This window comes from Pinus tabuliformis, chromosome 3_2 (genome assembly GCF_031772625.1).
Source record: "Pinus tabuliformis cultivar Carrire ecotype Pingquan chromosome 3_2, CPIR1, whole genome shotgun sequence".
NCBI classification, from domain to species: domain Eukaryota; kingdom Viridiplantae; phylum Streptophyta; class Pinopsida; order Pinales; family Pinaceae; genus Pinus; species Pinus tabuliformis.
The window spans coordinates 63,356,905-63,371,111 of record NC_142302.1 but is presented as its reverse complement, the minus strand read 5'-3'; the positions used below and the strand labels follow the sequence as shown (position 1 = coordinate 63,371,111).

Genomic DNA, 14,207 nt, shown 5'->3' with positions numbered 1-14,207 from the left:
AATCTGACAGGCTCTAGCACTTACCTGTTGCTTGAATCTCCTTGAAAATACTCCCACACCCTTTGCTCCTTGCTCACAAACACCCACAGCAAACCCACAACAAACTAGACAAGTGAATGTGCAAATAGAATGGGGAAATACACCTTTATAACGTCACGCGGGTTCTTGATTTCCGGATTCAAAGTGTCCTGATCGGGACACGTTCCGGATTTGAAGTGTCCCAATCAGACACAATGTGTCTCGATTTTCGAACACGAATTCGCCCAAATCATGTCCGATTCACCGAATTCGGGACACGTAGGGCTTGGGGGACGAATCCAGTTTCATAGGTAAATACAACTCAAATAAATTCAAGATAGCATATATAGGAGAGTTGTATTGCAAGTAAAATAAAATTGTGATGTAGAGATGCTCTTGGTTTATTTTATTAGTTGTATTCTAAAACAAAGTTTCAATTGAACTCTAGTCCCTAGACCTCATCCTCGCTTGAAAATCCGAATCTCACAATGAAGAGTCAATAGGGGTGGAGGGTCCATAAAGTCTATACAACCAACTTAAGTTGGAGGTTAATTTTAGAAATGTCAATTAGCAATAACTATGCTCAAGTGAGATGCATGTAAGTTACTTGCTCTCCAAATTTGAAATCTTGATGGCAATCTTCCATAAATGAGGAAATACTCAAAGTAAAATCGCACCAATGGCTTCAAAGTAAAAAAAAATGGTAGTTTGATGTGAGCAAGTGAATTAAAATGATGCAAGTTGCTTGAAAAATAAATTGTTTCAAGTAGACAATGATAATATAATGCTCCAAGGAAATATCAGTTATACTTGAAATTACAATGTAGCAAAAGTTGACAAAAATGAAGCATGTACTCAAGTAGTCATGAAACAATTTACCAAGCTTAATGGGAATGAATTAATAAACTAAATCAAACTTTGTCAAGAATATAAAGTGCTTGCATGTAAAGAAAGATTTGCTCAAAGTAAAACGTTAACTTGTAACTCAAAGCAACAATGAAATGAAAGATGCAAAGCTCAAGTAAAAATGTAGCAAACTTAACTTAGTAAATGAAATGGAGTTTTGAGGTTGTGTTAATTCCCAAATTTTACCATATGTGAATGAGTATTAGCAAATGGAAAGTGCATGAAAGAGAAACTAAATTGTGAAAGTTCATAATGCAAATCAATCCACCCACAAAAGTCCTCTTTCTAAAATGAGGAGGTGGGATACCATGGGATGAATCCCAAGCTTCGTCGAGCCCGAGAAGATTATTTTATTAGAGGTATTACAATGAGGAGAAGGCCTTAAAAGGCTACCCAAAAGATGAAGAAGAAACTTTTACACAATCAAAACTACAGAAGTTAGATTCTCCTTCTTGTACAATGTGAAAATTTGGCAACCAAAGTAGCTAATGAAACCTCCTTGAAATCTGAAAATTACAAGGGGAAAATCAACCTTAAGAGACCCACGGCCTAGCTTTATGTGCAACTCCCAAATGAACTCGGCTTTGCAGAAAACGAGGGACTCCACAAGCTCATGGCTTCCATGGGAAATGATCCAATCATGCACCAATGGGTCTTGAAAATGCTTGTTATGAGTTTGTACAAAATTTCCCTCAAAAATCTGCTCCAAATGAGTTATCAAATCCTCCAAATATGGGCTGCAAAACAAGAAAAATATTAATGGACAAAAATCAGTTAGATGAATTGTATATGTACAATTATAATTTACAAAGGACTAAGCTAAAGAGTGTGAGTAAACTCTCCTCTCTGATTAGCCATTTTAAGCTCTTAGATAGCAAATGAAAGTAACTGGAGCACAATGTTTAATAAAAGTGGTTTAAATTTAAAAGTACTTGGCTTGTGTACAAGTTATGTCCCAAAACCGTTGCAAAACCACTTTGTAAGATAAGACTCTGAAGGCTCAAAAAACAAATGAGAGCTCGTTTGAGAATGTATCAAGAGTGGGTTGGTCTCTCCAAAGGCTTTCCCTCGCACTTGATTCTTTGATCACAACAAGATGCTCCCTCTACAAAACTTCAATCAAGAATTAGTTCCATATAGATTTAGCAATAAACAATTATAAGAAACTCTAGAAATTTATTTGAAACCAACTGAAGCATTCTATACCTAAAGCATACTTCTAAATCAAATGTTAATGCAAAATAGCTCTACATTAACAAATCTACAAGAGCATATGGAAACAAATTAGATCAAAGCATAAATAAAAGGAATTATACCAATGATCAACAATTCATCACACTTAAAAAAGAGAAACACCTCAAGAATGAAACCCCAAAGTCTTTATTGATATTTCTAAAAGTGTACAAGGCAGCAGAGTTTCCACAAATACAATAGCTAGTAACAATAATTCTAAGTTGCACGAAACAGGGAAACGGGTACGAGTTTCCGAAACGGGAAGCGATACGAAACGCGACCTCCCCAAATTTTGGAAACGGGGAAACGCGAATATATATATATATATATATATATATATATATTGAAAATATTTAAATATATATATATGTGCAATCATAAAGCATAAATGATACATTATAATTTATTACACTTAAACATTAAGATTTAATTTACATCACATTTACTCATGAATGATCACATAATGAAAATAAAAATATCGGAATATCCAAAAGCAACCTTTATTATATATCCAAATCTCAAAATCAACCTTTATTTATATTAATATATGAGGTTGCAAGTACAATAAAGACTATAAGGCTACAAGAGAGAGATCCAAATCAGGATTTTCTGCATCCACATCCCATTCTTTAGAAGGACCATTGTTGTATTGGGAGTCTCCTCCTACATAGTCGAACGACCTTAGTGCTCTTGATTAAATACACGTTTCATACCCTAATACCCTACATGATCTTGATTATTGAGAGTTTCCCCTGCATAAAGGGCTTGGTTCTCTTGATTAAATACAAGTTCCATACCCTAGTACATGATAAAATCCAATGGAAACATTGCAATCCCTCCAATCCTGAAATCCTGAAAAACAAATAAGTCTGCTGGATTTTGAGTGAGATTTAAAATTCTACTTTCTCCATATGAAATCCAATGAGGGCGAAACCACTCTCAAACATCCTGAGTCATTTCATGGTAATGTTAAAAATTTAAGTAAAAGGATGAAAATGAAAAATAAAAGAGAATATCACTTTTACTTTAAGAATTTAACATTACCATGAACTGCATATCCCTCAAACTTCCTGATGAACTGCATATCAACACTAGGGCAAAAATTCACTTTTATAACTTTAGACACGCATCTAGAAGCAACAAGAAGTCACTAACATACCCTAAAAGTAAATTAAAAAAAACACAAGTTAATGAGGAAACGTGGGTCATACGGCCCTGAAACGCGTTTCCGGCCGTACTGGCCATGTTTCCGTTTCGGGAAACGTGGCAGTACAGCCGGAAACGCGTTTCACGGCCGTACCAAACGCGTTTCCGCGTTTCGTGTACGAAAATGGGCCTCTATACCACGTTTCCTGCAACATAGCAATAATTACATAGTCAAATCCCCTAACTCTGTTATATAAAAACTTGGGAGCCAATCCCAAGGCAAATGGTGACAATCCCAATGCTCCTTCATACAAATTTGAATTTCCCAAGTGGTAACTTGATTTCTTCCTTAGAGGCCCATGCAATCCTTGATGAGGGAGCTCGAATTAGATGAGAGGACATGTGGGAGAGTGAAGTGGAATGGTAGGAGACCACTCTCCATCTTACTCGAGTAAACTCTAATCCAATCTCAAGTCAACTCATGATATATCCTTGAAGCTCGAGTTAATTTCCTCAAATCATGGATCTTGTCACTGGAACTCGTTGTCTTCTCCACAAAAAATTTGGTTTGCTTGATTTGTGGTTTATGTGGAGTCCACATCGCTTGGTAACTCAACTTTGACCTTTGGATGAATTTCCACCTCATTTTCACATCATTTGAGCATGTGTGGATATTTATTTTTCTCCATTTATTTAATTGTTGGATTAATTTATTGCCACATGTTCCACAAAACTTAGGAAAAGTGGGTTTAGAGGGTCTAAAACGTATATTTTACCCCTCAAAGTGTGCCATAGTAGAAATTTGAGGGTGAGAGGTGTAATTTTGAGCACACATACCTCATACAACTTCTCTAGACATCACTTATTACATTTTACATTCATATTTTATTCAAATTTTTGCCCTGCGATCCATGAAATTTTACGGGTGATCTAGTATGGTAATATACAATGACTCTAGACATTAAGACTCACCCAAAGCCTTGTCATCAAGCCACACTCCGACTTTGTGGTTATGCTTGGAGGAAAAAACTCAATTAATTATTAAGTCCCCGTAAGCACCTAATAATTAACCAAGTGAAAAAAATCTCCCGAAGTAAACTCACTTGATGACAAAGTCCCAAATTAAATGACTCAACTCATCATACTAACATCACTTTACATCATCCTCGTAAGGTTTGTGGAATCTAAGTACAACAAAAGAAGATGAGAAGAAGAAGTAGAGTTGAAAAACTCTAATGATATAGTGAACTCTAATGGTACATGAAGCCTCTGATACATCCTCGGGCATGGAGTCTTCAAAAAAAATTGGGTACACTTCAGTGGTCAACATTTGACTCCACAAGGGGGTGCATGCTAAATAGGAAGTGATAGTATGCAAGAACCTAGAATCTGCATCCACCAACAAAAGACATATATCAATAGCGTCCGTTCAAAATATCATCATATAAAATCAAATAAAAAAATGAAGAAGTACATAAATAGAAATTTATTCTAAGAGCATAAATGACAATTTATTCAATAAATGAAACTACTAAACAAAAACGACAAAAAGTTAGAAATACAATACAAAGATGCCCTATGGCATCAGATGTCTTTAGTGAAATCCATCTTGAGAACTTGCCTACTCACACGCAGATCCATAGGTTCTTTCTTTGATGTGCCCTATCCAATTTTGACTATCTTAGGACTTTGACTTGCCCCAATATTAACCTATTTGTGGCCATCAGATATACAAAGCCTCTTCTTTTTTCCTTTTTGACCATTGATTTGTTGAGACTTGATCCTGCTCAAAAAAGGTGATTCATTTTTTATGCCTTTTTTTCTTGTTTTTCTTTTCTTCTTGGTTAGTTGCGATGGTGATGATGATGCAATTACAGCCAATCCCTATGCCTTGTCTTGAGAATGCTTTGATGGAAGATTCGAAGTACCCAAGATTTTTGTGTTATGCCTAAATTCTTCATTCTGAATCTATTTTTCCAAGGGTGGTAGAAAATTGGTAGAAAATTCATCAACACTGCATCATTTCTTGGCTTATATGACCCATAGATAATTTCATTGTCGGGTTTCCTTCAATCCTCTACATGATATCTTTGCTCTAACTCTCGATCAAGCCTCACAAAAGTATTATCTAGCATGGGGATGGTGGCATATGATAGGTCCATCTGAAGGCTACTACCTAAATCTGATGCCCATTTCCTTGATTGGAGCATTCCCCATGAATCAGGCACATCTATCACAACAATATCCATAGTCATTATTATGTCTAAGCATGCAGCTAGGAAAACCTGTAAATCTTTAATTATCCCACACACTTCAATTCTTTTGGAATCCATTGAACATATGTTGTGATAGGGCCTAAATACCCTTAAGTTCAATTGCTCCATGACTTTCTTGGTCATAACATTTGATGAAACCCTTGAATCTAGCATGTAGTTGTGTAAAAGACGATCATTCACTATCAAAGAGACAAAAAATGGTTGATGATCTTCATTCCCCACATAATAGTTCATACTTTTCAATATAATTTCTTCATCTTCTGGTTCATCATTAGGCTTTTCTTCCCTTTGAGTAACTTCAATGGCACTTAGTAACTTTTCCCTCTGAGATGGGATCTTCAAAAGCTCTATCACTGAGATAGAAACCTTTGCATTATTCATCCAATTTACCAAGTCAAACTTTAATTCTGAAGTAGGAGGAGAAAATTTTCTGTAATTATTCCGATTTTGAAAATCCCTTCTCTAACAAGTCATTCCTTTATGTTTTTCCATAGCAAGAATCTATACAGATGTAGGTTTTTCCCCAAAAATCTTAGTGACATTATCAAAATTTGCAATCATATATTCAACCCCAAGATTATTAGGCCTATGTTCAATCTCATGATTTCTTTCAATGATTTAAACTCGATCTTCCATGGAGAACATATTGATTTGACCACTTATTCCCACATGTTCATCTCCTACCATGCCACTCTCCATGATTCTCTTCACATATGGGCATGTGGCCTCTTCATGAAACTCATCACATGGCCTATAATAAGGGGGAACCTGGTCTACCATGTTTTTGGACTCCAATGGATTTGGGGGCCTATAATCTTGTGGAGGGCCCTTATTCTTTTGCCATCTATCATTGGGCCTAGGTTGGAATCTTTGCACTTGTGATCTTTCTATGGCCACCAACCTATTTTGCATGGCTTGCATTTCCTTTGCATGATTCATTTCCATGCTCTTGATTAATTAGGTTAACTCCTTGATGGGATCCTTATCATCTTCATTTGCTTCAACTTTCCCTTTATGTTCATGAGACTTCAATGGCCCTCTACTAAAACCAGGAATTTTTGACTTTCCTGATTCCTTTCTAGCCTTTTCCATCTTTGAGGCTTTAGTTTGAGCTTCACTTAGATTTGTAGGTTCCTTTCTCCTTAGCTCATAAGCAGTGTCACCACAAAAGGAATCCAAATAAGAGCATAAAAGAAACTTTTTAGGAGGTTTAACATTGTTAGACATACTTTTCACTAAGTCATTAAATCTCTTGTTAAATTCCTCCATAGTTTCATTCTCATTCTTCTTCATAAAGCTAATAGCATTGATCAAGTGCCTATTTTCTTTCGTCTCCAAACTTGTCCATAAAAGCAGTGATGATGGCTTGCAATGAGTTATAAGAGTTAGCATGTTGCTCAGTGAACCAACCAAGAACATCCTTTTCTAAAAAAAGGACAAAGAGCCTCATCTTCAAATCCTCATAATTAGAAGTGTTACACCACTTGAAAATGAAAGCATTGAAATTCTTGACTTGTGATGTAGCTAATGGCATTGTTACTTTGAAAGGAAGGCAACCTTTCAATGACCTTGCCAGGGATATCGTAAGGATATCCATTTATGTTAGCAAAATTACAAGGAGCAAAAAGATTATTCATGATGCTTGGCTCTAGTTGTTATTGAAAGAGCAAATGGATATCAGAAATAGCCTCGTGCCCAAGATTAGCAAGAAGTATAATGTGAGAGTCTATTTAACCTCTCTCTAAAAACCCTTTCAAGCTTAAGAGTGGGGCTAACCAGACCACTTGGATTTCTCCTAGTAGAAATTCTTGCAAAGTTTGATTCAAGTGGAGTCACCACTTGAGCAAGAATCTAACTGTAAAAATCCAATATGCAAAAACCAAAAGTTAGTCGATTTCCAGGTACAAGAGGACTTGTCCACGGAAACGGCGCCAAAAATGTTGATGCCACATAGCACACACATCCAGGTTAGTGAGAAAAAGCCCTGAACCCCAAAATGTGTGGTTTGGCAAAACTAGGAGATGGGGTTGTCACTTATTCCCAACTCTCCCCATTAAAGCTCTCTCCTAGGTAAGTTAAGGGGGGTGGTCCCTAATGAAAAGTTATATGATATGAGTTTCTAGTAGATTAAGTTAAGTGGGGTGTTTGTTAGAAATAACTTCTTTTCAATAATTAAGCAAACATATGAATAAATGAGCAAATTTCAATGATATATTCAAAGTATAAACCAGTGCCTTAAAGTAAATAACAATAGCTTGCCCAAAAAAAGAAATTAATATACGATGATAGACAACCTGCAAAATCAAATGTTAGACCAAGATGAGCATACAAACATCAATTGCAACTATAAAGGAGATAGTACTTGAAGTAAATGCTCAAATGACAAGATAATGACATCAATTACTCATGAGCAAAATGACCATCAAAGCAATAACTTGAAATAGAGTTACACCAATGAAGGATATTCCAAGTAGAAGAAAGCTAATTGTTACAAAAGTAAAAGATCTAAATATTTGCACTATAAAGAAAATGTCTCTTGAGAAACTAATAATATTTGTAAATATGACTCAAATAAATTCAAGATAGCATATATAAGAGAGATGTATTGCAAGTAAAGTAAAATTGTGATGTAGAGATGCTCTTGGTTTATTTTATCAGTTGTATTCTAAAAAAAGTTTCAATTGAACTTTAGTCTCCAGACCTCATCCTTGCTCGGAAATCTGCATCTCACAATGAGGACTCAATAGGGGTGGAGGCTCCATAAAGTCTATACAACCAACTTAAGTTGGAGGTTAATTTTAGAAATGTCAATTAGCAATAAACTGTGCCTAAGTGAGATGCATGTAAGTTACTTGCTTTCCAAATTTGAAATCTTAATGGCAATGCTTCCATAAATGAGGAAATACTCAAAGTAAAATGGCACCAATGACTTCAAAGTAAAAAAAATGGTAGTTTGATGTGAGCAGGTGAATTACAATTATGCAAGTAAGTTGCTTGAAAAATAAATTGTTTTGAGTAGACAATGATAATATAATGCTCCAAGGAAATATCAATAATACTTAAAGTAACAATGTAGTAAAAGTTGACAAAAAAGAAACATGTACTCAAGTAGTCATGAAACAATTTACCAAACTTAATGGAAATAAATTAATAAACTAAATCAAAGCTTGCCAAGAATATAAAGTGCTTGCATGTAAAGAAAGATTTGCTCAAAGTAAAACGTTAACTTATAACCCAAAGCAACAATGAAATGAAGGATGCAAAGCTCAAGTAAAAATGTAGCAAACTTAATTTAGAAAATGAAATGGAGTTTTGAGGTTGTATTAATTCCTATGTTGCATGGTAACCGTTCCTGAGAGCTAGGAAACCCGTTCTGGTGGTTCCCACACTCCCTGGAACTTTAGAGTTGCACAGGAACGTTCCTTTTTTTGTGGAAACGACAAAGGAAACTTCAGACGGTTTCCGGAACTGTTAAGGCTTAAATCGGCAACGTTCCAACGTTCCCATACGGAAATTGGAATTGGCAGCAATCTCTTTGCTATGACGGCTAGTTTGGAACGAAAGATTCCTGATATGGTTTCAGTGGAAAGTGGAAATTGTAATTGACGGCAGTCTCTTTGCTATGACGGCTAGTTTGGAACGAAAGATACCTGATATGGTTTCAATGGAAAGTGTCAGTGTGAGCAGACCCAGGTGCGCTTTGATCTGTTCGTATGAAAAGAGTAAGTTATGACAATTGGCTACTTGATTGAGTACATATACGAATTTAGTAATTTACCCTTTGAATTCAATTGTATTACTTCTTGATATTGAATAACTCTTGGTGGAAATTCCTTCTTCATGGCGATAGGTGAAAACGTTGTCAATTTGGTAGAGATTCGCTTATGCTAGATGTGGGTGACTCTCCCACGTCCAGACTTTGTTGTGTGAGCTATTCACCCACAAAATTGTATAGTCGGTTTTACCGACGAACAATATGGGAAGTCAAAAGATAAGGTAAGCCCCAAAGAAAGGGACCGGGGCAGAGAAAGACGCACTTGCTATTACACACTGTACGATCAGAGGGAAATACGCACTTGCAATTATTAGACGATGCACTATTTGTCTTTCCACCAATTTTTGTGGATAGGAATTGGCGAGAATGTTTTTGGCGCCAAAAAGAACCTCCAGTTCCTCCATAAATGCTGGTTGCTACGCCTCTTTTCACTGAGAGCTTTCATTGTTGTTGTTTGGTGTTGAGAGCCGAGAGCGAACTGTGTTGAGAGCGAACTGTGTTGAGAGTTGGAGTGAACAGTGGTTGCCCTTCAACAATAAACAGCTTCTTGTTTCACCTTCAGAGGTTCAAGTAAAAATCAAGATCAAGCATATTTTGTGTATATATTTGGGTTGTTTAGGAATGCAACATTTAACTTTAACTTTGTAAACCATTAATGCTCAAAGACTTTGCACGTGACTTAATGGTGTCATAGATATATAATTAAAGGTATGTACTTTTGTGGATGATTCAGGATTGATTCTCTTTTCTCCTCCTTATCTTCTCGATAACAAAATGAGAGTCGAGAGTGAAGTTGGCTTGGACAATACCTCGAAATCTAATGGGTGCCTAATGCTAAAAACAACATGCTGATATTCGTTGGCTGAACATTTCGGTTTCACTGTTAAAAGGAATTGTCGTCTCCTGGCTTGCCTTATTGCCAACGACAGAAATCCATATCAAGAATCTGCAAATCTCCAATTTACACTTTTGTTTTCGTGGGATTGGATATTAATCATATATTTAATATTAGTAATGGTGCAAAATTAACTTACATAGTGGTAAATTTCTTAACTCATCCTTTGACAGAAACTTTAACCTTTAGATAAATTTCTTCTCAAGCATTTTTAAAGGTTTGGAAGGCAGAACTGGAATAATATCCCCAATCTGTTCTTTTACATATAAAAGTGCTCTGTATAGGTTTTGGTTAAGCATTCTAGCTGCCTATATTTAAATGCAGGTAAGACTATCATGAACTGGTATACGGCGTTAACCCATCTATTTCTAATCTCTATAGATTAGATGGTTGTAACCCTAACTTTGATATGACCTCAACTTTGATGTTATCAGGTAATTTGATTTATTTATTTTTAACTTCAATAGCTATTTTTATTTAGATCATAGATTTTTAATAATAAAGAAAATTCAAGTATTTAACTCATTTTTATTTTCAATTTGATTTATTTATTTTTAACTTGGATAGCTATTTTTATTTAGATGGTAGATTTTTAATAATAAAGAAAATTCAAGTATTTAACTTCATTTTTATTTTCAATTTCGCTTCTATACATCAAATTTCAAAATAGTCTGCAATGTAATTAACTTATTAAGTTAAATATTAAAATACAAGAAGCAATTAAATTTGCAAATTGCAATTCCCTTAGGCTTTTTAACTTGGATAGCTATTTTTATTTAGATGGTAGATTTTTAATAATAAAGAAAATTCAAGTATTTAACTCATTTTTATTTTCAATTTGATTTATTTATTTTTAACTTGGATAGCTATTTTTATTTAGATGGCACATTTTTAATAATAAAGAAAATTCAAGTATTTAACTTCATTTTTATTTTCAATTTCGCTTCTATACATCAAATTTCAAAATAGTTTGCAATGTAATTAAGTTAAATATTAAAATACAAGAAGCCATTAAATTTGCAAATTGCAATTCCCTAAGGCCTTTGGTGATGTGCAAAAGAAAATGGGAGTAAAAATTGACAATATAGAACCTTGGCACAGTGACTCATGGGACCTCATATTGAAGATCTGCTAAAAAAAATGCTCAATCTATTTTTCTATTGTCTTGGACTTCTTCTCATCTCATTGATATGTTGTCATAGATATATTAGTAATGGTGCAAAATTAACTTACATAGTTGTTCCTAGTAAGTATGGAAAGAAATAAAAAGTACTTGGGTGTAAGCCCTTAACCACTTAAAAGTTAAGAGCAAAGATTAGTTTATGCTAATTTATTTCATTATTTTTTTATGTCAACACTTTTTTTTTATAACTAAATGCAAAACATCAAAGTTTTTCTATTTTGTTTTATTGGTATTATCCACATAGATAGTAGTTATTATCCACATAGGTAGATATGTAAACCTTAGTGTGTTTTTTTTGTTAAGCCTTATTGTTGGTTCAAATTTTGATTCATAGGCAGAACTTGATAGGTACATTTGTATTTTTGTATGTAAGTACAAGTTATTTTTTTATTTCTCATTGTACATTTTGTTTATAATGTGTTTTTCTGTCTCTTGTATTAATCAGGGAAATCATGGAGGGTGGTAGTTCAATACCAACAAGTGGATATGAAAATTCTTCTCTTCCTCCAATTCCAAGTGGTCAAGTCCAACAAAGCACAAACCCCAAGAAACCCTTGTTAAAGTTTGTGAAGAAAATTACTAAAAACAAGAAAAAGAATAGTGGTGGTTGTGAAGAATGGATGTGCACATTGTGTAACCATGTGTTTAAAGGAAGCTACACTAGGGTGTGGCATCATCTTCTATCCCTATCTGGTGATGGTGTAAAGGGTTGTACATGTACTATTTTGAAAATGATGGAGTTGACAAAGCTTCATATGGCTTCCCTAGGATCCAATGTAATGAACTTGGACAATGATTGTAATTTTAAAGTACCTAGATCTTCTTCCCATGATATGGAAGATTCAGTTAATCAAAATGCATCAAACCAATTTGAGTCTGTGGGGGGGTCTACTTCTGAGAGGAGTAAGAGGCCCACTAGTTTTGCTCAAGAACAAATTTCTAAAATCTACAATGTAGTACATAGGGATGAGGTTGATGATGTTATTGCTGATTTTTTTATGGAAAATGGAATTTCATTTAATGCTACCTATTCTCCACATTACAAAGAAATGGTGCGAAAAATCATAGCTGTTGGGCCAGGATATGCACCTCCAAATTACAACAAAATGAGGACATCATTGTTAGATAAAGGGGTGACAAGAATGCAGGGGCTTATGGGCCCCCTTAAACAATCTTGGATTTATTCAGGATGTTCAATAGTTATGGATGGTTGGACAAACATTCAACAAAGGCCATTGTTGAATATTATTGTTACATCTCCAGCTGGGCCCTATTTTTTAAGAGCAGTTGATTGTAGTGGGAAACTAAAGGATGCTACCTTCATGTTTGAAGTATTGAAAGAAGCAATTGATGAGCTTGGTCCTTCAAATGTAGTACATGTAATCACAGATGCAGCGCCTGTTTGCAAAGCAACGGGTTTGATGGTTCAAAGTCAATATAGGCATATCTTTTGGACTCCTTGTTGTGTACATGCCTTGAATAATGTCCTCAAAGACATTGGCAAAATATCTTGGATTGCAAAACTAATTTTAGATGCAAGAGATGCACAAATGTACATTTGCAACCACCATGCCTCTTTAGCAATCTATAAGATGTACTCAAGGAAGAGGTTTTTGAAACCTGCAGAAACAAGATATGCTACATACTTCATTCTTCTTCAACGTATGGTTGAGGTGCATGCATCCTTACAAGCCACTGTTGTTTCCCAAGAGTGGAATGCATGGTCTAAATCTAAATCAATGCAGGCAAAGAAGATAAGAGAGCAGCTTCTCAATGATGATTGGTGGTCTGATTGTAAATATGTTGTTTCTTTCACAGCTCCAATTGTGGAGTTGATTAGGTATGCAGATTCTGATTCCCCCACCCTTGGAGAAGTTTATGAATGTATTGATAGCATGGTAGGCAAGATAAGGCACGTCATTTGGGATAGAAACCACTCCTTGGAGTTCTTCAATGAAATTCATAAGATAATAGGGAAGAGATGGATCAAACTCAATACCTCTCTTCACATGGTTGCTTATGCCCTTAATCCAAAGTGGTATATGGAGAGACCAAACAGAGTTCTACCCATTGATGATGAAGAAGTGAAACAAGGCTTTCTTGATGCCATATGCAAAATCTATACACCTAATGAAGCAACTGTAATGCGGGAACAATTTATTGATTTTTCTACCTTAAACCCTTCCAAATTCTCTCAAGATGCAAGGGTGGACATCAACATTTATGCACAAAGGAATCCCATTGGATGGTGGAGAATGTATGGGGGGAAAGCCCAAGATCTTCGAAATCTTGCCTCACGCTTGCTATCTCAGGTTTCTAGTTCATCGGTAGCTGAAAGGAATTGGTCTACTTATAGTTTCATTCACTCTGTTAAGAGGAATAGGCTTACCTCTAAGAGAGCAGAGAAATTGGTTTATATGCATAGTAGTCTTCGACTTTGCTCAAGGAAGCTACCTGAGTATTTAGATGGCCCTGCAGCAAGATGGGATGTTGATGCTGAGGAGGCTTCTCAGATTGATGATGATGAGGATAATCCTTCACCAGATGCAGGTTTAGTTGGCATACCTTTGGGTAGCATTGCAAGTGATCTTGATATTGATGATGGTGATGATGAAATTGGAGTGCCTAGCGAGGCTCAAGGTTATATGGATAGTCTTGATGTTGAAGATTGCACTTTATGATCATCTTCAACTTTAGTCTTTAATGTTATGTTTTGGCCTTTGAGCATTTTTGGACCATGTATTACTTTGCCACTTTGGGCATTTGTCATTTTTT

General features: G+C 35.4%; 1 protein-coding gene across 1 annotated transcript; it reads left to right on the top strand.

Moving 5' to 3' along the window:
* The first annotated feature begins 12,265 nt into the window (after nucleotides 1-12,265).
* On the top strand, nucleotides 12,266-14,113 carry LOC149179851 (uncharacterized). The gene has a single exon (XM_089413668.1). It carries the CDS (start codon nucleotides 12,266-12,268, stop codon nucleotides 14,111-14,113), a length of 1,848 nt encoding a protein of 615 aa, XP_089269794.1.
* Nucleotides 14,114-14,207: the final 94 nt, after the last annotated feature.

Excerpts from the sequence above, each read along its gene's own strand:
- LOC149179851 (XM_089413668.1), top strand. The coding sequence starts at position 12,266 with ATGGAAGATTCAGTTAATCAAAATGCATCAAACCAATTTGAGTCTGTG.